General features: G+C 40.8%; 1 protein-coding gene across 9 annotated transcripts in view; it reads right to left on the bottom strand.

Moving 5' to 3' along the window:
• Nucleotides 1-2,685: 2,685 nt before the first annotated feature.
• Nucleotides 2,686-26,559, bottom strand: part of ZKSCAN1 (zinc finger with KRAB and SCAN domains 1) — a 64,015-nt gene continuing 40,141 nt past the window's right edge. For 8 of the 9 annotated variants that reach the window (XM_077140680.1, XM_077140681.1, XM_077140677.1 and 5 more), the window contains 5 exons: nt 11,021-11,537; nt 10,605-10,758; nt 8,487-8,578; nt 8,084-8,210; nt 2,686-6,056 (listed from right to left, as the gene is read on the bottom strand). In XM_077140680.1, the coding sequence (XP_076996795.1) occupies nt 5,158-6,056; nt 8,084-8,210; nt 8,487-8,578; nt 10,605-10,758; nt 11,021-11,446 (1,698 nt within the window). In that variant the 5' untranslated portion in view covers nt 11,447-11,537 and the 3' untranslated portion in view covers nt 2,686-5,157. Of the gene's footprint in view, nt 6,057-8,083; nt 8,211-8,486; nt 8,579-10,604; nt 10,759-11,020; nt 11,538-21,475; nt 21,912-26,559 lie in introns of those variants that run through there. The other variant, XM_077140683.1, reaches the window with a different exon arrangement.

Below are 26,559 nucleotides of genomic sequence, written 5' to 3'. Positions count from 1 at the left end.
CAGCTGCCTGGTCCCTTCCCTAGAAAGGAACTTAGAACCCAAATCTAAAACTGGAGTGAAATCCAAGTTTCAATACCATCTTTCAATCACTCTCAGATATCACTTCTCTTATTACTTTAGAACACTCAGCCTCACTGCGTGATGACTGCTTGCCGAAGGAAGAAAGCTTAGCTTTAAAGACCAATTTGCCTTGCTGTGATTATTGTATAATTTGAAGTGAGTCATGATTCTTTAGCAAATGGAGGTGACCATCTCAGAAGATTAAATGAAATAAAACAAAAAGCTGTTAAAGTAACAGCAGACTATGGTTGACAAGTTTACCTAATGTCCAGCCGCAGTTTTAGGATAACAGAGAAAAATATGAGATATGTGGTGTCCATTAAGTAGAACCAGACAATATGAAACCAAGTTCTCATGTTAAGACATTCTGTATCATGGGATGTCAAAAGTATTTCCCAAATTTTTATTTGACCTGCGTAATTGGAGATGGCTTACCTCCCTAACTTCAAGTTTGTTTTACAAAGCTTTGAAAAGTAAAACAATTTCATTTTCAGATATAATAAAAAATTAATCTGAATAGCAAAATAAGTAACTGCTTTTAAATGTACAGTAGTGTCATTCTAAAAACAAAATCTAAATCTAAGTTAGGAAAACTTCTCAAATAATGCTTTTTATTAAATTCTCCAGTAGTTATTGAAATAAAAATCTACTCCTAACTTCTACGAAAAGATTTATTTATATCACTTAATTTCCTTTTTTTCTGATTCTCTATTTAACTTAGCAATCTGCAGACCTTCATTTGGTTTCCTAGACAGGGAACCTAGTCCCTGACATATGTTTCTGAGAAGCTTCTCAGAGCGGGACCCACAAAAAATATAGCTCCTCTGGCAAGTATTGTTGTCACTGTTTTACTATCCTTTAATGCTGTTACTCTAATTCACGATGAGTCTTCCATGAGTAAACCCATTAGCTTTGGATGTGTAGATCAGAATGACTGGATCCTGGAATAAATATGACCAAACTCTAGGAGAAAACTAAAAAAAACCCAAACACACACAAAAAACCTTCCATAGCTCTGAATCTCCAAAAGCCTTCTCTCCTAATAATCATAAACCTGGGGAAGGAGGTAGGACAAAGGTATACAGGAACACAGCCAAGGGGCATATTGCGAAACTGCTTCTTAAGCCTCATCAGAAAAACTTCCCGCAATGCCAGGAACTGGATGTATCTGTGCCTATCTTCCAGCAAAGAGCCAAAATTTTCTAAGGATACAGATTTAAGAGCAGGAGCATGGCTTACAGAAATCTGGTCAAGTTAAATGGTCCCACTGGACTTCCTAGTACACTCTCAAGATACAACTCATGGAGAAGATGTCCACTTACTCCCTTGATGAGCTCAGAGATTCCATTCCCTTTGCTTGAGATGGTGACCTGGCAGCTAATAAGTTAACTCCCTGGTTTGGAAGAGAAAAAAACTCAGAAATAAGCAGATGTTTATGGGAATTGTTTAAATGTTAGTGCCTTATTAACCTGTCTCTCCTAATGAATTTACTTCTAATCTCTCCTCTTGATTTGATAAGCACCAAATGGGAGCTTTTTTTCTTTTACCCCTCCCCGGTTCTGTGAACTGAGCTTTTGTCTATAACCACATCAATTTCTTCACTACTCACTCCAAAACTGTTCTTTCAGAGTGAAGTGTTCTGTCAAATAGATTAAAATAAAACATAATCTGTTAACAAGGAATTTACAGAATAACAAGGGCTGGAGGTACAAAACACAGACACTGACATTATGGCCATACAAATATATAGAAGAAAATACCCAACATTAACAATTCTTATAAGAAGTTGTACATTTTACTACTTCTTTAGCATTTCCCCACATTTTTTTTCTTCTGTGGATCCTCTGGAATTATTAAAATTATGCTCCCTCTGCAGTGCTTCTGAAATTCATTACATGATTAGAACATTATCAACAGAAGTCATTTTCTGTCCAACGCAGTGAGTGCTGTACACGAAAATTTTCCTGACACATAGGAGTAATAAAGTTTATTTACAGTGTATGCTTTCTGCTGCTGAGGGCTGAGATGTGATTGATGGCTTTGCCATTATCACATTCAAGAGATTCTTTTCTGGAACAAATTCTTTGATGCATATAAGTGTGAATTGTCCTAAATATCAAACATGTCAATCTCTCTGCACATATTCAGCATAGTTTCACTTTTATGCCTTTAAGAAAATATTAAGTGCCTTACATAACAAGATGCCTCACACATCTATCTTCTCAGGTTTTAGGCTTGGCTGCCAGGCTGGAACAGAAACAAATACTCCACATTTTGGAAAATTTTTACTTCTCTTTCTAGCAAGGCTGGGGTATATTTTCAAAGCTTCTTTTAGGTCAACTAGCATGCTATTGGTTAACTCCAGAGTACTTAAGCTGTTAGACTTCAGCCAGACAAGAACTTCTGAATGACTATCCTGAGCACAAGTTAGGCGCTGCAAGCCTTTTTGACCATGACCTAATTATACCCTGCATTGAGCATCTGATAAGTGAATGCAATGTACACGGTTTTAATCAACAGTTAGCCTCTTCAGGGAGTGCATCTGCTGAAGATCTGAAGCAACCCCAAGAGCTATCTCACCAAACTGGTAAGATATCCCAATACAAAGGGAATTAAACAGGAAGGTGGGGCACAGGTTATATTTAATTTTCGTTAAAAAAAAAAAAAAAGATGGCTGAATTCTGATGTCGGCCATGAAGTTGTGGTTAAAAAATAAAAGGCCAGTGTGACAGACTGACCAAAGTTCTTTCCCTAGTATGAAGAGAGGGAAGTCAGTGCCTGGAGTTCATGTGCACTGCACTGTTCTTTCAGTTGCTTCTTAGCGAGCAAAGTCCTTGCTCAAATGCAGGAGCCGTTCCATGCAACCATCACTGTGGCTGAGCTCTGTGTAAGAAGTCCTTAAAGCATCTCTTCTACCTCTGTATTACAATAAAGAGTTACTTAGTTATACTCTTTTGGAGTATGTCTTCTCTTTTACTTAAATTGGATGAATAGAAAATATTTCAGTAGCCAGTTGACTTACTACTTTAAGTTTTCCCAGGCAATTGCTTAGAAGCAATAGGGAAATTGTGGTTGGTCCAGGTTATGAAGCCTAAGAGAGGCCAAAGAATTACTGCTGTGCAGAATTGCAGTCTGGTCTGGAGCTTGAGGCCCCACCTGCCCCCATCTTGTTGGCTCCCCATAAAGCCACGCTGGATTTTAGTTGTTGGTCAGCAAACCACTGCTGAAGTGGTAGTTTTATTTCAGTTTCTTGAGGGGAGCTCTCAGTCTATGTGCATGTTCTCCTGTTACGGGTGATCCTGCCAGTCTTCGGGCCTTTTATTTGTCTGTGTCTAAGTTTCTGCAGGGCTGTCCACAGTCACTGGCATGTTTTCATGAGCACAGTCATGTCTACTGAAGCCACTAGTGACCACCTACATAGCCCATGGCAGCTTGGGCTCCTGAATGGATACACGTGAAGACAATCTGTCATTATAGTTTACAGGTAGCCACCTGCATCCTCCTGCACAGATGACACAACAGATTAAAGTTTCATAACCCACCTCAGTCTTTAGTAAGGTTTAGCAACAAGAAACAAAAAAGTACCTGTGTGCCATGACTATGATACATCTCCTTTAGAATTTTGGAGAATGTCTCAGAGCAAAAAAGTGTTTAGTAATCACCAACTAATGATGTCAACTACTTCTGCCAGGTTTCTGGAAAAGTGGGGAAAAACTGCTCCCTATAACTTTCCTTTTTTTCTGAAAAGCAAAAACAAAACAAAAAAAATCACACCTTCGCCCTATATTTTCTGAAGTTACAAATGATTCAGAAAGTGCCCAGATCATCCAATTATTCAGCAGCTGATTGAAGAGAATTCAAAGATCTCTGCCACAGAAAAATGTCAGAAAAATCGCCTCGGTGTTCGTATTTTTCTTTAAGATGACAATGGACATCTCGTGGTAGTTACTCACTGATTTGTGTTTGGAAAGTGCCTACGCAGGCAGCTAATCAGTGCCTTTCTTTTTTAGTTAGGGCAAAAGAAGATGAGACACTGGAGCTTCAGCATGCCCCATGGCTCTGAAGTCCTCTTCAGAAGTTGGGACAGGCTACCATATTTCAGGTTCTCAAGATTTGCAGGGCTTTCTCACAAATGCAAAAATCTTGTGAGAATGTAGTCATGATGAGGGCCTCTTGTGTGTACAGCCCAGGGTCTAGCGCTGTGAGAAAGAGAAATACATCCCTTGACAAGTGGAGCATCTCTTTAGGGGAAAAGGGCTTAATAAAAACTCACGTACATGAAATAGTTAAGGATTAAAAGACAGTATACAATCAAGTGCTCAGCTGTAGAGAAATGCATTCATGAGTGCGATAGTGCTTTAAGGATTTCAAGGGGGAAGTGTCTTGAATCATTGCCATTTCAGTAGAATTTATCTCAGTGATGAGGACAGAATCATCTACATTTGTTGCAGTCCTTTGGAACTGTAGACTGGTGCACACACTCTCTTTCAGGAAGAGACAGAAATCTTTGGTTTGATACTGATCAGCAAAGTCCTAGATTTCTATAGCTTTGGTAGGCTACCAGTGATCATACATATAACTTATTGTATATATAGAACTAGTTCAAGCAGCATGTCCCAATGTAGTTTTTAAAAACTGTCCCTCTTTTTTTTTTTGAGAAATAAGGTACAGCAAGATGTTAGCTTAGTAGGGCTTGTTTGCAGCAAGTAGCTTCTTAACCTCAGTATCATTTTCACGGAGACATCCTTAGTGATTTTCACCTTGTATGCTGGGTGGCTGAAAGTCCAACAGTGACTTAAAGGTATCTTCATTACTGAAAAGCTTGATATTTTACTGGTTGTGTGCTTTTATCTTGTGGAAATTCTGTAGATTACTCACGTGATTAGCTTTTCTCTGCAGGGACTGTGTGGAAGAATTAGACGCCCACAGACTACACAAAGGCAGAACACTGCTGATGTAACTAGAAGGATCCTGAAGTGTGATTTCTTTTTTTTTTTTAATCTTTTGAAGCTTTTTTTTCCCCTCCTCCATGGGCACACATCTCTGAAATAACCTTAGAAACAAAAGGGGGAAATGGCTTGTTGTCAAATTCTGGCTTTACACACAACTTTTCAGAAATGCTCCGAATGCATCAAGGGAGGCGGGGCTATAATCAGAGGCTCTTTCTCTAGTGTGAATTCTGTGATGCAGAGTAAGGGTTGAGCTCCGGGTGAAGGCTTTGCCACACTTAGTGCACTTATAGGGCTTTTCTCTGGTATGAATTCTCCGATGCAAAATTAGGTAGGAGTTTCGGTTGAAAGCCTTCCCACATTCACTACATTCATAGGGTTTCTCTCCTGTGTGGATTCTCTGATGTTTAGTAAGATCTGAGCTCTGGCTGAAGGCCTTCCCGCACTCATTACATTCATAGGGTTTCTCTCCAGAGTGGATTCGCTGATGTAGAATGAGATTTGAACTATGACTGAAGGCTTTGCCACATTCATTACATTCATGAGGTTTCTCTCCTGTGTGGATTCTCTGATGTAGGACAAGGTTGGAGTTAAGACTGAAGGCTTTCCCACACTCACTACATTCATAGGGCTTTTCTCCAGTGTGGATTATTTTATGGCGAATAAGGCTTGAACTCCTTGTGAAACATTTACCACATTCATCACATCTATGAGACTTTGTTCCCGTTGGAACTTCTTCAGGGGTATTATTAAAGTTTGAACTCAGACTGAAGCTTCTTCCCAACCCTTTACCCTTCTCCCTCGGAGCTCGCTCGCCCGCGGTGGTTTTTTTTTCCTTGATGGTGGCAGCTGATCCCAAATCTCTCTTCTCTCTCCCAGTTTTCTCCTCAGGGTTTCTCCGCTGCCTATCGACTGTTTTGCCTTGCTGTTCACATTTTTCTCCAAACTCTTTTGGGAACCTTCCTGCTGTCTCTCCGCATGATGCCGAATCTTCTGAGATTTCAGCCTTTGAGGTAGACTCCTCATTCTCATTTCTGTTTTCACAACCTAACGCAATAAACAGAAAATACAAATAGCACCTCTTTCTTTTGACTATATGGGTCAATTAAGTGACACTGTTTCCAGGAAGCTTTCACATGGCTGTAAAACGACTTTGCAATATTAACTGGATATAGGAGGAAAAAAAGGAAAAACTCAGGGACAACAAGGGATAATGCTGAGAAAGGAGAGCGCAGGCAAAGAGTGGGAAACGAGAGATGAAAAGGAATAAACAGATACCCTGGGGATGAGCAAAAAAGTGAAATGGTCTTAGCAGAAAGAAAGGAATATAGTTAAAAAAGAGAATATTCCTCCAATTCTGTGAGATTTTTTTTATCAACATGGTGATCTTAACAGGCAAAACCAGGGGCTCTGAACGTGGCAGGCTACAAGGACCTGAAGACACAACACAGGACACTTCTCTCCACTGGGAAGAGCAGTCCGGGGCTGACAGTGCACAAGGCGCAGAGATGGGGATGAAGGTGGGTGGAGCATTAGTAAACATAAGGAAAACTTTCCTTGACAGACAACTGAGAATCGAAAATAAACTGAAAATAATTTCTGAGAGAGCCCATGAATGAGATTAATAAAACAAAAGTTTACAAAAGAAGAGCTTATTCTCTCATTTTAGCAATGAGTCTACTAAAACACTTGAATTTATTTTTACTGTACACTATTTTCTGTGTACCACTTTGCTTTCTAGTGGAGATCGAAAACTATTCAATAAACACACTATTTTATATATTTTATATTTGTCTATGAAAAAAACAAAGTACCTCAGCTCTATTCTTTATTTACTTGGCCTTAAGAAAGTTTTCCAAATGGGTCTGCACTATTTCAAATAGGCGTCTGTAGGCAATTACCCAGGGCATTGTATAATATCTAATACTTGGCTTTAGTGATGAAATCACCCTAACTATCGAACCAACTGGAAGAAAGTAAATTGGTCCTTTTCTTTTGGATCCAAGCCAAGGTATGTGAGTATCTAGATCTTTTCCAGATTGTTCTGTGTGTTTTTTTAGGTAACTGGAGTGGGTAACACCCAGCTCACAATTAAGAATCACTTTGGCTTAATTTTCCTACAGTTCAAAGAGTAAATACCAAGAAATCACTTATACCCGTGGTTCAAAATAAAACTGAAGTTTCTTCAGTGGTATCTCTACTTCACGTTTATTACCTTGTTATCCCTCCCTCCGCCCTCCCAGGATGCTCACTGTGGATTTCCCAATCACAGTACTTTAATTTGAAGGCTTCTATGTAGCACTGTCTCTTGGAGGTTAAGGTCTAGCAGAGATAAAACAGTGAATGTTCCAAAATACATTATTTTGTTGTTGTTGACTGATAAACTAATACCGCACTAGCTGGGCATAGTAGGTGAAAAGATAAACTGGGTCACCTTGTCTTATCTGGTGGATGCCTCTTAGACCTCCATGGTTCTTTCTCACTACACATTCAGGATCCAGGGCTCTTCATCAGGAATCACAATTAGGTTTGGAAATTGGGATCCTGATTATAAGGTACCTGGGCAACCTCATGGAATTACACAGAGCATTCACTGGGCAGTGCTCACATAGAAGGAAAAAAACAAAAAGCCCATGAAAGGATGTTTGACACATTCAGGAATGTGGTGACAGGACAACAGGCTAGGATTAGACTGATGACCAGTTCACCTGGCTAGGACATACAGACACCCTATGAGAGGTGTCTAACTGTAACCCACAGTGAGTAGCACCGTGTCTACTCTGGGAACTGAGTGGTTGAAGAGGGAAGGACTAGGAGTACAAGAGTCTATTTCTGATTTCAAAGAGCAAAAACCACCTAGAGATTAAAAAAAACAATTCCTGATATGGAATCAGGGAGTCAGGAGTACCATGCATGCGGGGTTAAATGAACACAAATGTCCTCACTCTACCTAGTCTGGAGAAAGGGGATCAGATTCTCTAAAGCTTTGTCAACATTCAACTAAGTATAGCATAGATTCCACAACTAACAAAGAGGCAAAGAAATCTTAGACAATAATCCTCCATCAGTCTTACCCTGGGAAAGTACGTTCCCATAATTCTCCTGCCTGTTGTCCCTATTGAGATTCCTCCGAGCCAGGTTCTGACATCCCCATTCCTCCAGGATGAGGGACACAGCCATATCCTCAATCTTCACCATTGCCTGAAATAACACGAGATGTCCACATTCAGTTCCCCTCAAGGCTCAGGGACAATCCCCCTGCCCAAACCTGAAGTTAGGGAGAAAGGTGAGTGTAAACCTACACGGCTGGAGTTGGCAGTGGAAAGACAGTGAATGGAGAGTGGGGAGTGGAACTTCTCTGTGCACAGGGACATCTCAAGACCATGATTGTGGGTCCTGGGTGGAGACCGTTTAAAGAGCTCCAGGAAGGGAGGCAGAGGCAAAGGACTTAGGAGGGCTGAGGGGCCCACAGCTCACCTGAGAATCTGCTGTGAATAGTGCAGATGCCATTGCCTGGTCCCGGGGGCTCCCCTCATGATGAGAGGCAGGAACGTGGGAGGCAGGGAGAGCTGAGGGAGGAGAAAGGAGCTGTGAGTAAAACTATCTCTGCTGAGGTCTTCCCTCAAAGATGGACCCAGAGTCACTCTTTCCTGCATCAGCATATTCAATGTTTAACTAAAGAATAAAATACTACAGAGAGTATAGGGAAGAAAAAGTATGACCTTTGTATATCCAAGACTTCTAATCCCAAGCAGGAGTTGCAAGGAGTCCTTAAAATCACCTAGTCCAACTCCTTTATTGTAAAGAAGAGGAAACTGAGGTCCAAAAAGTTCAATGACATGCCTGAATCCACACATGAGAGCCAGGACATTGATCTGGGGTCCAAGTCTCAGCTACAGAAAGTGGGCAGCCTTTGACGCCTGGAACAATCTGATTCATAACGCAATACTTCACTGGCACCAGGAGATCAGAATCTTATTTATACCTACAGCTGTGAAAAATGCCATACGACTTTAAAAATCTTCAGTAGTCATCTCTTGAAAGGTAAAGGAGGAAAGAAGTCTTATCAGTGGATAAGTTTTCACCCCTTTACTTTTCTCCCTTACTTGACCATAATAAACAAGTTTTTTCTTTTTGAGAAAATGCATAAGTGGTTCAAATGCTGATGAGATATTTATGAGTGTAAATATTACTAACACCAGTTATATATAGGATCATGCTAACTGTAATATGTAGGGAGAATTAGAAAACTGTAGAGTTGAAAAATAAAAAATCCACCCCCTGCCTAAGTATTATTAGCTTTGAAAATGTTATGGGAAACAGATGTTACTGAGCTGTAAGAATATTAGAGAAATAAATTTGAAACTCAACCACCAACCCTTGTAACTATTTCAAACTGTGCAATAATAATATAAGCTAGGGCAAAAATGTACAAAAAAATCAAGTACCTAACATTTTAACCTGCGGAGAGTTAGGAAATATTCTGGAAGACGAATAGGACAAAGAGAAAATTGAGAATAAATGCATATGACTCAGTTAATTCAAGAACCATTTACTGAATGACAATTATATGTTCCAGGGTCTCTAAAAGCATTGCCTGGCAACCTGAAGCTCTAATCTGGTCCTTGAAACTATGACTGTTCTCCCCAGTTTCCGAATTCACCCTCTTTGCCTCTTGCTGTAGAGTGTGGAAGAACCCCACAAGCCTGCCCTAGAAGACCATCAACAGTGGGGACTTCTCCAGCACAAGGTGCTGATCTGCAGGGACTTCTCCAGCAAGTCTCTGCCACCTACCTTCAGGAATGCAGAGAAGAGAACACTTCCTTAAGCTCTTTGATCTAATATCCCCACCCTAAACATCATCACAAATGAACATACTGGTTAGGGATTGGGCCTGTAGCAACTCTTCTTGAACAACTGTACTTACTTTTATTATTTCATTGTTTTTACTGACATTCTTTGTACCTACTTTGATTTCAAAACTGGGTAAAGATATTGTTATATATTTCCTTCAAAGGAAAAACATCCAATTAAATGGATTTTTTATTTATATGAGACGCTGAACGGATGTTCTCGTGCCCCTCAACTAAAACCAAATTATTTTTCCATGCTTTCCCACTGTTTGATCTTCAGGACTCATTTTTTAAAATAACTTTGAAAAGAATTGTACAATACTTCTGTATTTTTTAGACAAAATGGGTTTTTAAAAAGATTTAGGATCCTTTTAAAGATAGTTTATGACATGCTAGAGTATTTCAAAACCCAGGCTGGTAATATATCATCTCTTTCCAACACTTTCCTGTTAAAATTCCGCTAGGCATCCGGAATGCTAGCAGTTCAATAAATAAATAAGGTCATTATGTATACTTCATTTACCTCCTTAGTAACATAAGTTTAACTCCCAAGATTGGTCAGTAAGTTAGATTTTTCCTAAAATTTCATAATAATGAAAACAATGAAGAAGAACGAATGTGCTTCTTTATCACAGGCACGGGGCAACATGGAGCCATCCCATCCTGAATAGTTTGATGCTGTTCCTGCCAATGCAGTAAGCATGCCCTCCACCCTGACCCCAGATGTCCTCTCGCTCCTTACCTCGTGACTGCAGGAGGCGGGGTTTCCGTGACGAATGCTTGGGATGGGACTGGGGGACCTCGTGGTGAAGCTCAAAGCTCGGGGACTCCTGAACTGGATCCAGAGGCACCATCCCCCGTGCAAGCATCTCGGGTCCGTGAACCTGACCTGGGACCTGAGGACAAGCAGGGTGGGCTTGTGAGTAAGTTCCCTTTTCAAAAGCGATTACAACATTAAAGAGGAGGCCAGGCCGTGGTGAATGTCAAAGAGGTAGTTGCAGGGGGAGAAGGCCGGAGCACTTTCTTGTTTCCCAGGAGAGCAGGGGGAATAACCAACCCAAAGACTACCAAAACCAGCTTTAAATCAGCAACTCTCTCCTCACTCCAGCCCCAAAGTCCACACCCTGTTCACACACAATAGGTTTCCCCTCTTCTTACCTGCTGTCCTGATAAATCAAGCTCCAAATCCTCCAAAAGGGTCACAGCCTCCTCTCCACTATCTGGACGGTACTCCTGTAGCCAGACCTGGAGCTCCTTGGGCAGGATGGAGAGGAACTGCTCCAGCACCAGCAGCTCCAAGATCTGCTCCTTGGTGTTTATCTCTGGTCGCAGCCATTGATGACAAAGTTCTTTAAGTCTACTCAAAGCCTCTCGAGGCCCGAAAGTATTCTGGTAACAAAAGTGCCTGAAACGCTGGCGGAATATCTCTGGGTCGGGGGGAGGAGTATCCTGCAAGGTGGAATCCTGCCCCCACATGTGGTCTTCCTCATCTTCCTCTTCCACCTTCACTATTACGATACCATCCTTCTCCTGGGCAGCCTGGGGGGACAGACCAGCGGCTTCCCTGGATTCCGCCGTCATCATTCAGGCTCAGGAACTGACTTGATCCAAACAGGGTCTGTGCTGCCCTTTCAGTCTTAGGAGATGTTTTATGATACTTGTTTCTGCACTGTTTCTGAAGTATTAAAAAAAGGTTATTAGTATCTTTATGAAAAGTGAGTGGCCTGTGTAATAACAACTTCATATAAGGCTAGACACCAAGGCAACTCAGGAAGAGTACCTCTAAAATAGTAAAGAAAAAAAACTGCAGAGGCGTATTGTTTCTACTGTCATTTTCAATACTAAGGTTTGTAAACAGATCTCACACAGGCAAGTTCCAGCCTCAGGCTGTCTGCCTGGCCCTGAGCGCCTTTCCTGCAGGTCCTGAAAGCTGCATTCCCATTACTTACCCTGTGAAAGGTGAATGTCAGCGGTGTGCCAGGCAGCACCCGCCCAATCTTACTTCATCCCCATAACGGCTTTCATAGGCAGGCAGAATAGTACCATCTTACAGATGACATAAGTGAGGCTTAAAACACCTAAGTAATTTGCTCAGTATCAGATGACTCCTAGTTGAGCCAATACTCAAGCCAAATCTGAAGCCCTGACTTGCTAACCTCCCATTTAGCTACCATTTTTAATTTTTATGGGTGTCTTGGTCAGTCTAAAGTTGTGGTCTCCAAAGTACAAGAAGATCCACTGGGGATGCAGAAAGAAAATGTCAGAATGTCTATTTGTATATTTAAGCTGAGAGAATTAAGTCATATTTGAGAGACTGACACTAACACTCTCACCTGGCCTAAATGCTAATCTGTTACATGCCACATATCACAGTGCATGTGATATATCCTGAGGAAGGGGTGGGAGCCCTCCTCCCCCCACAAAGGGGCTGACAGGGTGCCCTTGTTTGTTTGCTTTTAGGTATTGTCATGTACTACAGTTCATCTGAAACCAGTTATGTGGAATAATGCACTATTTTACCCAGCTTTAACTAGTGTACCTTCACTAAAGCACTTAAAAGATTTTTGCAGAGGGTGGGCCATGGTGGCTCAGCAGGCAGGGTTCTTGGCTGTCATACCAGAGACACCAATTAGATTCCTGGTGTCTGCCCATGTGTAAAAGAAAGAAAGAAAGAAAGAAAGATTCTTGTAGAAAACTAGCACATGAGGAAATGTTTAATGCAAACACAAGTGAGCAACAAGAAAATGGTTCAGCTGAAGGACGCTTCTATCCCAGTGCAAGGTTAGAAGCTAAAAACCAGTGTCTGTTAAAAGTGAAGCAATGAGTGAGACAGTAGCTGCTTAAGAAAAGAGTGTGAGGAAAGAACACTTATGAAACCATGTTAGGATATGTGTCCATTGTTATGTAACTTTGTCCAAAAAAAAAAAAAAGAAAAAAAAGGGGGGATATCAAGATTCCCGGAAAAACTTGTATCTGCACATTTAAAAAACCTGGAAATATTTTCTAACCTGTTTAGAAGTCTTCCAAATGAAAAATTTCAGTGAATCTTGAGCCATTCAATAAAAATATAAATACCACCTTCTGATTCATTTGTAGGAACAACTGATTTAAGGTAATGGAAAATGGAAAAGTTCTAGCTGAATTTCAACGACAAGGACAACGAACTAACAATAATGACAACTACGACAATTCAGACTGGTCATTCCATTTTACATATACAATCAGTAATTCTTAATATCATCACATAATTGCATATTCATCATTTCTTAGTACATTTGCATCGATTTAGAAAAAGAAATAAAAAGACAACAGAAAAAAAGATAATAGAGAAAAAAAAACTATATGTACCATACCCCTTACCCCTCGCTTTCATTTACCACTATTGCAAACTGAATTTTAACATTTGTTTCCCCTATTATTTATTTTTATTCCATATGTTCTACTCTTCTGTTGATATAGTAGCTAAAAGGAGCATCGGACACAAGGTTTTCACATTCACAGAGTCTCATTGTGAAAGCTATATCATTGTTCAATCATCAAGAAACATGGCTACTGGAACACAGCACTACATTTTCAGGCAATTTCCTCCAGCCTCTCCACTACATCTTGAACAACAAGGTGATATCTACTTAATGCGTAAGAATAACCTCCAGGATAACCTCACGACTCTGTTTGGAATCTCTCAGCCATTGACACTTTGTCTCATTTTACTCTTCCCCCTTTTGGTCCAGAAGGTTCTCTCAGTCCCTTGATGTTAATTCTCTGCTCATTCTAGGGTTTTTCTCAGTCCTTTGATGCTGAGTCTCAGCTCATTCCAGGATCTTTGCCAGGAAGGTCCACACCCCTGAGAGTCATGTCCCAGGCAGAGAGGGGGACGGTGGTGAGACTGCTCATCATATTGGCTGGAGAGAGAGGCCACATCTGAGCAACAAAAGAGGCTCTCTTGGGGGTGACTCTTAGGCCTAAATTTTAAGTAGACTTGACCTATCCTTTGTGGGGTTAAGTTTCATGTGAACACACCTCAAGACTGGGGGCTCAGCCTACAGCTTTGGTTGTCCACACTGCTTGTGAGAATATCAAGAATTCAACTTGGGGAAGTTGAATTTCTCCCCACTCTCACCATTCCCCGAAGGGGGCTTGCAAATACTTTTCCAGTCACTGATCAAATCATTCTGTGAACCACAAATCTTTGTGAAGTATCTCTTTCACCTCTGACAAAGTCATCAAAACTAAGTGGCAAACTCAAGTTTTATTTAAATATGCCTATGCTTAAGCTAACTAAGATAACCATTTTTGGTAGTTCTAAGTCTACTGCTTGTTTTCTTAAATAAAAATATTTTTAAAAAAGAGACATTACCAATTTAGTACTGCAGATGTTCTAAAAAATGACCATAGTGATGAATATACAACTATGTGATGACATTGTGAGCCACTGATGGTACACCATGTATGGACAATACGTGAAGATTAGTCAATAAAAATATTTTTTTAAAAACTGAAGTTTTACAAATGTTAAAATAAATTGGATAAAGAGAAATACTAGTGGTCAGTGAGTGGTCAATGAGAGGGACAGGTAAGGGGTATGTATGAGTTTTTTCTTTTATTTCTTTTTCTGGAGTGATGTTAATGTTCTGAGAAATCATCATGGTGATGAATATACAAATGTGTGATGATACTGTGAGCCATTGATTGCACACCAAGTACATAATGTTCATACGTTAAGAAAGTTTGTGTTGTATGTTGACTGGTTTTATTAATAAAAATTTAAAAAAAATTGAAGTTTTAGAAACAGACCATCCAATTGCTGTATCACAATGAGTTAAGCCAAAATTCCAACTAGCAAAGCCTTTTTACTGTATAGTTTAATATACTTAAAGATCATTATTATTATTATTATTGCATGGGCAGGCACCTGGAATCAAGAACTCGGCCTGCTGAGCCACCATGGCCCACCCTTAAAGATTATTTTTAAATAGCACAATTTAATGTATTTTTGTTCTATTATACAAAATATTGGTAGAATAGTATGTGTATATAATTTTTTATGAAAAAACACCTTTACTGATATGAATGTGTGGCAAAAAAGTTAGGAGACTACTGTTTAATCACAAAGAATATAATTCTAATCTAAGATTCATCACAGGATCAGCTTTTTCAGTTTCATCTTTTAGTCTTTAACAAAAAAGAGGAAACCTTACCAAAACAGCAGACAACAAAGCAAATTACATTAAAAAAGGCTTTCTGTAAAAATTTAAAGAAAACCCATGAGTTAAATTATTTCCCCAAGATTTTAAACTCATAAAAGTCCCATTGCAACTATATTCCAGTCCTTTGCATTAAATCCATCAGAAACATTTTGTATCCTGTCCTTGCTGGGATAAATACACTTACTTGGCTTTTCAATTTCAACTTCAGTTTTACCTCTAAAGTCCTAACAACTACAATTATTCAATTTCCTACATTTTCTGCCTATCTACAATATGCAAAGTATTCTGCTAGATTGAGGAAAATAAAAAGATGATAAACATGACTCCTGTTTTTACACAAATAATTACAGCACAGAGCAAACGTACCAGGGAGGTTTCAACAAAAATTCTGGAGGAGCCCTGAGGAAGCAGTAACTGATGGTGAATAAGAAGGGAGCTTCTGGAAAAGGTCCCCTGGTTCCTGGGACAGCCCAAATAGGCAGGATCTCAATGAGAAGAGGTAGGGAGTAGGGGAGTTCTAGACAGCACCCCGCTGGTTAGGTTTTTTCCTAACTGGAGGCTAAACAATTCCTATAAGCCTTAGTTTCTTTCTCTTACATTTCATTCTGAAATCAGAAACACTACCCTATTTCCTGTTATGCCAACCACAATTATGAGCCAGTACTCTAATTTGGGCTCCATGCTGTTTGCCTAGACTGCTACCATAGGCCTGAATAGTTTCTCTAGCTCCGATTTCTCCTGTTCCAATCCAAATGAGACATCAAGGTCAGAGAAGTTATTGTTGAAGCCTGTCTCTGGTCATTCCAGCCTCCCTTCAGCAATGTCTTAATCCCCAATTCAGTGCTGCTCCAACACCAGTTCAGTGTTCAGGAGTCTCCATCACATGCTCCTTCTACTTTTCCAGTCTTACCTCCCACTACTTTTCTTGTAATGATCCCTGTGTTTTAGCCCACCTAGTCCATTAATGTTCCCCACGCACCGGCTGTGGTTTTTCAACTGTACTCTTTTGTTGTAAACAATCTCTCACTTCATCAAAAAAAATTTTTTTTTAACTTTCTTTATTGTATAGTATAACATATATACAAGGCAAAGAAATAAAGAAGGAACAGTTTTCAAAGCATTCTTCAACAAGTGGTTACAGGATGGATCCCAGAGTTTGTCATGGCTACCATACGATCCTCCTATTTTTCCTTCTAGCTGTTCTAGAATATAGGAGGCTAGAGGGCTTAAATATTTTTTTTATCATCACAATCGACTTTTTTCCCTTCTTTTTTGGAGAATAATAACATATTTACAAAAAAACTACAAATTTCAAAGCACGGCATTATAATGAATTGTAGAACATATTTCAGACTTTGACATGGGTTATAATTTCACAATTTTAGATTTTTACTTCGAGCTGCTCTAAAATGAGACCAAAAGAGTTATCAATTTAATGATTCAGCATTCATACTCATTTGTTAAATCCTATCTTCTATGTATAATTCCACCATTATCTTTGATCTTTCTGTACCTCTTTAGGGTTTTTTGGCTGCGGCAATTCTAAATTTTCCATATTGGAAGGGTCTATCATTAATATGGGGTAGGGAGATGGAACTATCTGATATTCTGGAGAGGCTGGGCTAGGTTTCAGGACTTATCTGGACCAGGGACCCATTTGGAGGTTGTAGGTTTCTGGAAAGTTAAACTCTAGTGCATGGAACCCTTATGGATTCTTATATATTGCTCTAGGTGTTCTTTAGGATTGGCTGGAATGGTCCCAGTTGGGGGATGGCAGGTTATGATAGGTAGCAAGGTATATGTGAAGCTTATGTAAGAGCAACCTCCACAGTAGTCTCTTGACTCTATTTGAACTCTCTCTGGCACTAATACTTTATTAATTACACTTTTTCCCCCTTTTGGTCAGATGTAATTGTTGATCCCATGGTGCCAGGTCTGGATACATCTCTTACTTCGCCAGGGAGACTTTCACCCCTGGATGTCATGGCCCACGTAGGGGGTAGGGCAATGATTTCACTTGCAGAGTTGGGCTTAGAGAAACTGAGGCCACATCTGAGAAACAACAGAGGTCCTCCAGAAGTAACTCTTAGGCATACCTATAGGTAGTCTAAGCTTTTCTGCTACCTACACAAGCTTCACAAGAGTAAGCCTCACAGTTGAGGGCAGGGCCTATTGATTTGGGTGTCCCTAAAATTTGACACAGTATCAGGGGATTCCCTGATGGTAAGGTTTAATAGTTCACTTGGTCAAATTTTTACTCACGCTTCAAGATGCAAAAAAAAAAAAAACCTCTCCTGACATTCCATACTAAGATAAGTAAGGTTATCTTCCTCCTTGGAGTACTCTTAGTACTTCCTTTGTTTCTACCTTACAGAACTTAAGTTCTCCTTGTATTTCATTATTTGAGTTGCAGTTCCTATCCCCAACTTCTGACTAAATTTTAAGCCCCTTAAGGACGGGGACTCCTGTCTTCTTTGTACTTATCACCTAGATCACCTGGCTGCTGAGTTCAACTCTATTCAACCTATTTAACTCAATAGGAGAATTAAGAACTACCCACACTATTCCAAGCCCCCTCATCATTCTCTTACGGGCCTTTTAGTGGCCATCAGCAACTGAGATATTAGTAGAATATTCTCAATCACTTGGGTTCAATACCTCATCTTTTGACTCCTCCCTCCTCATACACATTCGGTCTCCAAGCACCAGGGAAAAGCAATTCTTTGTTCACAATTATTTTTCTATCTAGTCCTGTGAAGAACAGCTTATACTTTTTGGTTTTCTGCCTTCTTTTTCTCCCAAGCCCCAACCTGCAATTCATCACTAATCTTACTCTTTTACTCTTCCTAAAACTCTAGAACCTTGCATTCAAAACCATCCAGTGCCTGGTTCCAATTTCCCCATTAAACTTCATTTTCCATTAATCCCCTCTATGAACCTTCCCCATCCAGCAAAATGAGTCTAATCAGTACCTCCATAATAAACATGCCCTGTGTTTTTATCACCATCCCCTCCCTTGTACCATACTCAATGTCTGAGATTTCTTCCCCAATCCTCTTTGCCTTTTCAAAGCTTATTCTTCAGAGTTAAGCTTAAATGCCACTTGCCCCTCATCTCTAGTCAAGAAATCTCTAGTATGAATAATTATAAAGAGCCAAAGTTTATTGAGTTTTCTAGGTACCAGATATTAGGTTAAGCATTTCACTTAGTCATACAACAATATTAGGAGGTAGGGAAATTATCATTCTCACTTTCCAATGACAAAACTGAGGTTTACTGACCTTAAGTAATTTAACCAAGGTCTATAGAGCCAGTAAAAGGTAGAGCCAGAATTTGAAATTAGACTCTGCATGAGTCTTCAGTTCAAGTTCTTTAGCCTTCACACCATATTCATCCTGTACCAAGGACAGGAGTAAGGAAGGACTTCTGAGTACATCCTTCTTAAAGGATGACCACTGTTCAGGTAGGATGGGCCTTTGGCTCCATCTGCCAGGCAGTTTTCCTCAGAAATCTGAGCAAAATGAAAGACACATAGCAGGAGACAAAGGTGGCCATCATCAAAATAAAAGTGAGACCTTCAAATAGGATAATTTAGTAGAACCAGCACAGCAGCTAAGCCCAGCATCAGAAATCTCTACTTTTGTGAAAATTTTATCCTGGCTAAGCTAGATTAAGGAAAGGATGGGAAGAAATCTTGATTTGTGCCCATACCTAGGCCAGAGTTTTAAAGAGCAGGCTACTCCTTGGGTCAGTAGGAACCAAAAGGAAGGGCCTCTGAAGAGGAAGTGAGACCCACCAGCACATTCTTTCCTCCCCCACTTGGGACAGAAGCTCCCGCTCAGTCACAAGCATTTCTCTGCTCCTACTCTGGGCCAGAGAAGAACCACAGTAGGCGTGGAAGGTCTGGGTTTTATTTTAGGTGTCCCGGATGATTAAGCACACAACTTTCTCTCTGGCCTCCAAACTCATGGTCCTAATGGTCTCCATCAATTATTCGCTGTTATAATTTCTTACGATTTTTTTTTTGTTATTTAATTTTTGGGGCTTTCAAGCCTTTCTCCTCTTAGATCACTGAACTTCATTAGTTTATTGAATTTACAAGTTTTACCTCACTTAAAAATGTATATTTTATTACCAAATATACAACCTAACATTGCCCCTCTTAACCACATTCAGATATATATTTCACTGCCATTAATTACGTTCACAATGCTGTGCTACCATCACCACCACAACACCACTGCTCCTGGCTCATTCATACAGCATTCATAGAACTCCACAGGCTCTTGGAAGAATTTCGTCTTAGCAGTCACCTACTAGCTGATGACTGTAGCCAAATTAACTTCTCTACCCATCAGTTTCCTCATCTGTATAATAAGGACTAAAAACAGCATGTGCTTTAAAGAGCTGTTGTGAGAATCAAATGAGCATATTTAAAGCCCTTAAAGCAGTGTCTGGCACTTGGAAGGCATCAAAAAGGTGTTTAATTTCTTCAGTTAACTTGAGATGTAACTACACACCCCAATTTTCAATCTGCTTAAAAGATTAAGTAATGAGAGAAATCCCATAATAGTGAAGGTGACACATACAGCAACACCTGAATTCTGATTTTCCACATCCTTGAGTAAGTTATTGGGCCTTTCAGGCACTCAGTACCCTCATCTGTCAAATCGGATCGGAGAGGGGGCAGATTTGGGTCTTGGGGTCCCTTTGAGCTGAAAACTCTCTGACATATAAAGCACTTTAGATAAGATTATCCTCAGCAACTGGTTCTCACCAAGGACAAATACAAACCATTTGCTTACAAAAAGCACTTGGAATTACAAGTGCAGTTTATTCCAAAATCTATTCTCTAAACAGGCTAGTTTATTTTCCAGGTCATAATCTTCAAAGTTTAAATAAACTAACCTCCACCCCCATTTCTGAACAGAGATATAAATATGTTGTAAAATATGAAAAAAGATCTCTTTAAAAGCCAACTCCTTACTTAAGTAATATTGAAATCACCACAGAATGAAAAGGTAAGATTTAACATAAACATAATTTGTATTTAGATGCAATATAAAATGTTAGGAGAGAATTTTAAATGCTTAGATAAAGTAGAGAACCAGAAAAACACTATGATATTAAGCAGCAACCTTCCTGTTTGTGTTTTAAGACTGATGAAAACTGCCTGAAACGATGAACAAGAATTGTATAATAATTCAGACAAGATACAAACCAGGAGAAATATTCTGGGGCAAATTCTCATTATGGCTTCCTCTGTAATAAAGCTGTTTCTCTACATTTGGCCAACACCTTTTAACCGTGCTTTATTGATCTCATCACCATGAATTCTCCACAATTAAATTCAACAGTCTTTACTGACTGCCTCCAATTCTCCTAGCACTGGCCTGTACAATAAACGCTTTCTTTGGTCCCAGGCCATGTAACAGTCACTCTCTATAATGAAAGTATCTTATTGTGTACTAGAGGCACGGCAGGAAAAGAAGGGGGAGGTGGGGGGTGCTATGGTCAGTATAAAATGTGGCTGAATTTTTCAATTACACTGACCAAATAAAAAGTCAAAGTTGGAAGGGCTTTTTAAGAATTGGTTTTATTGATGACACACTAGAGTCGGTGAGTGTCTTGTCTTACCAAGGTCATTCAGTTAATCAGCTTCCTAATGGCCTAGCGCAATTTCCACAAATTCCTATCAAGAGTATTTCAAAACGAAAAATTCACTAATCTCCCGGACAGTTCATTTTTAAAAAGCCGTCCAGAAATCCCATAAAGCTCAGGGAGAATGGATGTATATAATGTAACATAGATCCAAATCAGTTCTTTATCCACCGTGATTAGGCTTCAAACCCTCTAATCACCGCTCGGTGGTGGGGGTGGGGGGTGGGGGGGAGAAGAGCCATTGATCTGTTAACACTTATGCGGCACATCAAAAATGTGCCTACCTTTCTGCCTTCCCTATTTTACACTGAGAGGTGCTGAAGGACCCCGAAAAAACTCTCTCAACGGAATCAAAGCAAATGGCGCCTAATGAAAAGCAGAAAAATTAAACTGGGGTGGGTTCACTCGCGGCCCCCTTCTCATAAACGTCAAAAAGGCGACGACGACACTGCAAGTTAGGGGCTTCTCCCCAGCTGTCCGACGCATCCCCGTCCCAGTTCGGCCATTAAACCCTCGTCTCCTCTCCGACTGGGCCAGGGGGTGGGGCTGGGACGTCTCCTCGTGAGACGGCGCATCCTACTGCCTCGCCTGGGAAGGGGTCCGTGACAAGGACTCTCTTCACACTCCACCCGGGCGGCCTGGAGGGGAACCCGGGGACAGCAGGTGCAGGGCCCACCCTCACAAACACACACACACACCCCTGGGCCCCCGCCCGCTCTCCCCAGAGGCCGGACCCAAGTCTCACCGTGAGCCCCGGGAGCGGCCTGGGGGGCGCTGGGCGAGAAAGGGGAGCTGACTCTGGGGCTCAGGCCGGCCGAACGGCGCTGGACAAGGACCTAGGCCCTCCCGACGCCTCGACACAGACACAATGAGTCACAAAGGCCGGAAGTGTGTCAGCACTCGCCTTCCGGGACTGCGGTGCACTTCCGCGTCCTGTCTAGAAGCGCGGGAGGACTTTGCTTCTCGGTTCCCGAATCGCTAGCCTCAGCCCGGCTCTTGGAGAGTCAGGTCTTCATCCTTGACGTTACCTGCCCTCGGCTTGTCCGGTCCGAGGAAATGAAGGGGACAGGGATGAGGGGGGTTCAGGTTTTACCTGACTCAAACAGATAAACTAGCTCAGACACTAGTCCATATGCTAATTCGAGTTTTCCTGTCTTTTCCATCTTGGACAGTCCTTGGAGTAATTATACTTACTATCAGGCAGTAATAATACTTAGCAATTGTATGTCTGTGGCAGAGGAACTGAAGCAAGCATGTAGACAGAAAAAGATTAAAGTGAAGTCAATTGCAATGGTTGCTTCTCTTGGAGCCCTGGAGATTTAGGCCAATTGAGTGGGGGAGGTATTTTGATATGCTTGGCCCGTGGACAAAGGGCATATTTCCACAAACAAGAAGCTACAAGGTTCTATGCTTGGCGCATATGGCATATACTATTATAGCAGTTTAAAGGGAGTTTTCAGAGTAATAACAGACACTTGTGCCTCCAAGGTACTTTTTATAACCTGCAACAATTACAGCTTTTACCTTTACTCTGTGGTTAAGGCAGGGATAACCCTCTACCTTCCATGAAAGGGTTTCCATGGACTTTAATAGCTGGGACTTTGCTTTGAGTTCCAGGACAAGTTCATGGTGGAGGTTGGTTGCATGACTCCTGCTGCTTGGTGAGATTTTGTTTTTTTAATGCTTGAAAACTAAAGAGCAATTACAGTATCATTAAGAAAACTTTGCAAAATGGAGAAAAAGAATCGCCTGTAATCCCACCTAGAAAAATAATTGCCTGTAATCCCACCATAGTTGTGTTAGGGTGGTACCCACCCCCACCCTAACACAACTATGATCACTTTAATTTCTCTTTCCTATCTGTTTTCACATGCATATAATTTATATATTTTTTAGTATTTTAAACACAGTTTAAAACCGTACTTGCGTTGGAGAGGTGGCTGCTAAGTACCAGCGACATTTATACCATGTCACCACTTTTGGGACAGAGCTGACTGGATCAGGTAGAGGCACTTGATTGAAGCTCAGTTAATATATACGCGGACCCATTGAATTGTCAGGTGGCCTAGCCTGAGAGCTCTGATTAATAGAACAGAAGTGACTAATTGAAGCAATTAGGTCCTCTTTCTTGAGGGGTTGAAATGTGAAATGCATAGAAAAAGCTAGAGGCATGCAGAAATCAGTAAGCAGAAGCTGATAGGTGCTAAAAGCCATCAAGTGGTGGAAGCCATTTGTAAGCAGAGGCTGAAGGTAGGAAGAAAGAAAACAGCTATAGAAACAAAGACAGTGAGTGGCTGGCAGCACAGAGGCAAGGAAACACAGAAGGGAGAACAGACACCCAGCTCTGAGGGCCCACGGGATAGCGAGGTAACTCTCTCAACATCCTTCATTGCTTCTCTGCATTGCTCCTGTCTCCCTACTTCCCCGAGGATCCTTACAATAAATCCTTTGCTAGCAAAAGAGCTAACTTTGTTCCTTGCCACCTGCAAAAGCCCAGTGTGATAGCTGATGGGAAATCATGTGTACCGCTTAAAAACATTCAATATAATATCACTAATATTTTTAATATTGCCACACAGGATGAATAATTATCATTTTAATAGGGATATAGTATTCCACGGAGCAACTGTACCATGAACTATTTAATAATCCCTCTATTTCTAGACATGTGGAGCACTTCCAGATTCTTACTAGTTTAAGGAATATTTAAATGAACATTTTTGAATGAAAGGCTTTTAGATTATTTAATTAGGACAGATTCTAACAAGTGGGTTTACTGAGCTAATAGGTAGGGACTTTTAAATATATATTACCATATTTCTTCCCCAGAGAGGTACGATTCTTATCTTAGCCCTGCAACAAAAAAGTTACTTTTCCCAGGAAGGGTGGCAGATATTCTATTGATCTTGCTTAGTTTATTGGATCACATTAGAGTAATGCCAAAATTCATTTCTCCATTCCATAACCATTTATCACCTATTATATAGCTTGATTTTGGAAATACAAAAGTGACACTGCACTAGCCTTTAAGAAGCTTTCAGTCTGGTAGGGGACAATGCATAGACACCAAGATACCGAGTGAAATGGGGATTATATTTGGAGCCAAGGTTCCCAGGGCAGAATCATGGGGCTCCGTAGGGGCCCTCCTGTGAGGGTTACTTCTGTTAGGAGGAAAGGGGTTGTCTCAACCTGCTTCTACATCAACTGTGTTGCAGTTTCTTCTCCTGCTGCATGGAACAGTCTCTCCTTCAGTTTCCTCAAAAGTCCTCTAACAACAGATGGTTGTATTCCAATAGGTTTCTGAAAAAAGGATTATAACAGCACAGAACTGGAATCAAACTAGAGGTGGCTAGTCAACATTGTGGTTGTACCCCAGAAGGGATCATGTTCTTTGATCAACTCCTGTGGGTGTCCACCTGTTGTAGGTGGGACCTTTTGATTAGGTTATTTCAATTGGGATGTGTCAAGGTGGGTCTTAATCCTCTTACTGGAGTCCTTTGGAAGAGAGTAAAATACATAGAGATGACATTAAGAGAAGCTCACCGAAAAAGTCCCCTGGAGAAGCTAAGGGAGGACCCACAGAAAACAGAAAGAAAGCCACTGAAGGCAGAAGTTGAAGGCATCGAAACCTGGGAGAGAAGAACCAGCAGATGCCAGCCATGGGCCCTCCCATGTGACAAAGGTGTCCCAGATGCTGGCAGCCTGCCTTCTAGATCCAGGTATTATCCTGTTGATGCCTTGAGTTGAACATTTTTCACAGCCTAAGAACTGTACATTTTAAGTTAATAAATCCCATTGTAAAAGCCAGCCCCTTTCTGGGATATTGCAGTTGGGCAGCTTTACCAAACCAAAACGAATATCTTCAGTATTCCTGCGCATTTCGGCTATGAGGACTTCAACTTTCATTCATGGTCAGTTCTCCTTTGAAGCTGTCTGCTTCCTCCAGGTCCCTTTTACGTCTTTTCTCTTCTGGGATCCCAGAAATCCTTAGGAACTTTTATTCTATGAGAATTGATTTCTCTTTGTGTAGCATTAGCTCTACCCCTACCCCTTAAATGTTCACAGGGACTAGGCAGTCAAGGGCTGTGAGAAATCGTTAGCCTGGGTATGGGGTGGGACTGTGGAGAGCCGCCCATCTGGACAGCACATGGCCTGACCGAGGGAGGTGGTCACCCTTCAGCTGTCATCAACTTGCAGGATATGGACTCAGAATTATCAGATAGTCCAATTTTCCCCAGAGTTAAAAAAACAAACAACCACACAGCAACTGGATCTTGGAGGAAATTTCTCAATTTTTAAATGTCATGCAACAGACACACAATGGGCACATATACAAACAAGCCACTCCAGGTTGGGTGCAGATGGATTTGGAAGCAGGTGGCCTTTCTGCTACCTCTTGTCCAAAGAAGCTCATGACAAGGGTCTCCCCCTTTCTTCATCAAGGTCCCTCGAAATGTTTCCCTAAACTGCGAGCCTGGGAGGTGGCTGCTGAGCTTCCCCTGCTATTTGGAAGCACATCACTGTTATATTGGTTTTTTTTTTAATTTTTATTTTTAAGTTCCTAATCCTAAAAAGAAAAAAGATAGGAACTCTCCTAGGATGAATGAAACAGGTTGGTTTTTCCCTATTTGTGAAATAACACATGGACGACCCTTATCGTTGAGTTCACATTAAGGTTTATAAAAAATGTTCTAAAATATTAAATAAGTTATACAAATGGCTAGTGTGATAATTAACAATGATTTAAGATTGTATTAGCAAAAGTGAACAGTAGTACAGGCGTATTATTTTAAAAGCTACAAAAAACTTACGATAGAACTACTATTTAAAGAAAATTTCATTGTTCTGTTTCCTGCAGCAGTTTTAAAACAGTAACTTCTGGCAGTTTTCCCTGAATTGCTCATACAACAAAATGCTTGTTTTGTTTTCATATTAGTTTTCCCCACACCTGAGTAAGGCACACACTGAGTAAGGCAGTGAGGTGCTGCAGAAAACACGAGAGGCAGACTTGGAAGGCTGAGCCCTGCCCAGGGGCTTTCTGGCTGCGTGACCACGGCAGGTCCCTTGTCTGCAGTAGGCCTCGGTTGTTCAATCTGTGAAATGGGTATAATAATAATGCCGATCTCCTAGAGTTGTTGTGAGAGCTAAATGCAATGATATTTGCAAAAGTACTTCACCCAGGAAGGGTCAACGCAATGCTAGTTCTTATTATTACGAATTAGAAAAGTCAAGGAAAGAATAAGTGCATTTAATCATGGCTGGTGGAAAGAGAAAGTGTTATTTGCTTACTGCTTGCTCTTGCTGTGGCACCCATGATTTTTTAAAGACTTATTTACCTCCAGATCTTAGATAACTGAGATTCTTGTCTTCCTAGGCATGATTATTTCCTGCCTCTGTCTGGTGCCTTCACATTGGAAGGCAGTACAGTTCATGATCCTTAGCATCAGGTGGGGGTTTCAATCTTTGCTGAGGTATGAATTTGCTGTGTGAGTTTGGGCAAGTTAGTTAACCTCTCTGAGCCTCTGTTCCTCAATTAAAACCTGGGGGCCTGTTGTACTTACTTATATTATTACAAAGCTAACATGGGAATACATGGTGAAAAACGCCATCTAGTTTCTAACCTAAATTCTCTTTGGCCAATGTCAGGTTTATTTCTAGACCCAGCTTCTTGTGGGCTCTTGTTCCATTCTCACAGTTGGCAGGGCATATATGCATGTAAGGAAAACTAGAGAAAGCCATTTTACTGGATGCTGGTGGGTGTCAATGGCTGCTAGTCAACTTTTTCTGCTGGCAGATTCCCAAAGTTTAGTTTCTAGAGGTCTGTTCTCT

Source organism: Tamandua tetradactyla, chromosome 23 (assembly GCF_023851605.1).
Source record: "Tamandua tetradactyla isolate mTamTet1 chromosome 23, mTamTet1.pri, whole genome shotgun sequence".
Classification (NCBI taxonomy): domain Eukaryota; kingdom Metazoa; phylum Chordata; class Mammalia; order Pilosa; family Myrmecophagidae; genus Tamandua; species Tamandua tetradactyla.
The sequence above is the reverse complement of the archived record's forward strand: the minus strand, read 5'-3'. Positions and strand labels throughout refer to the sequence as shown.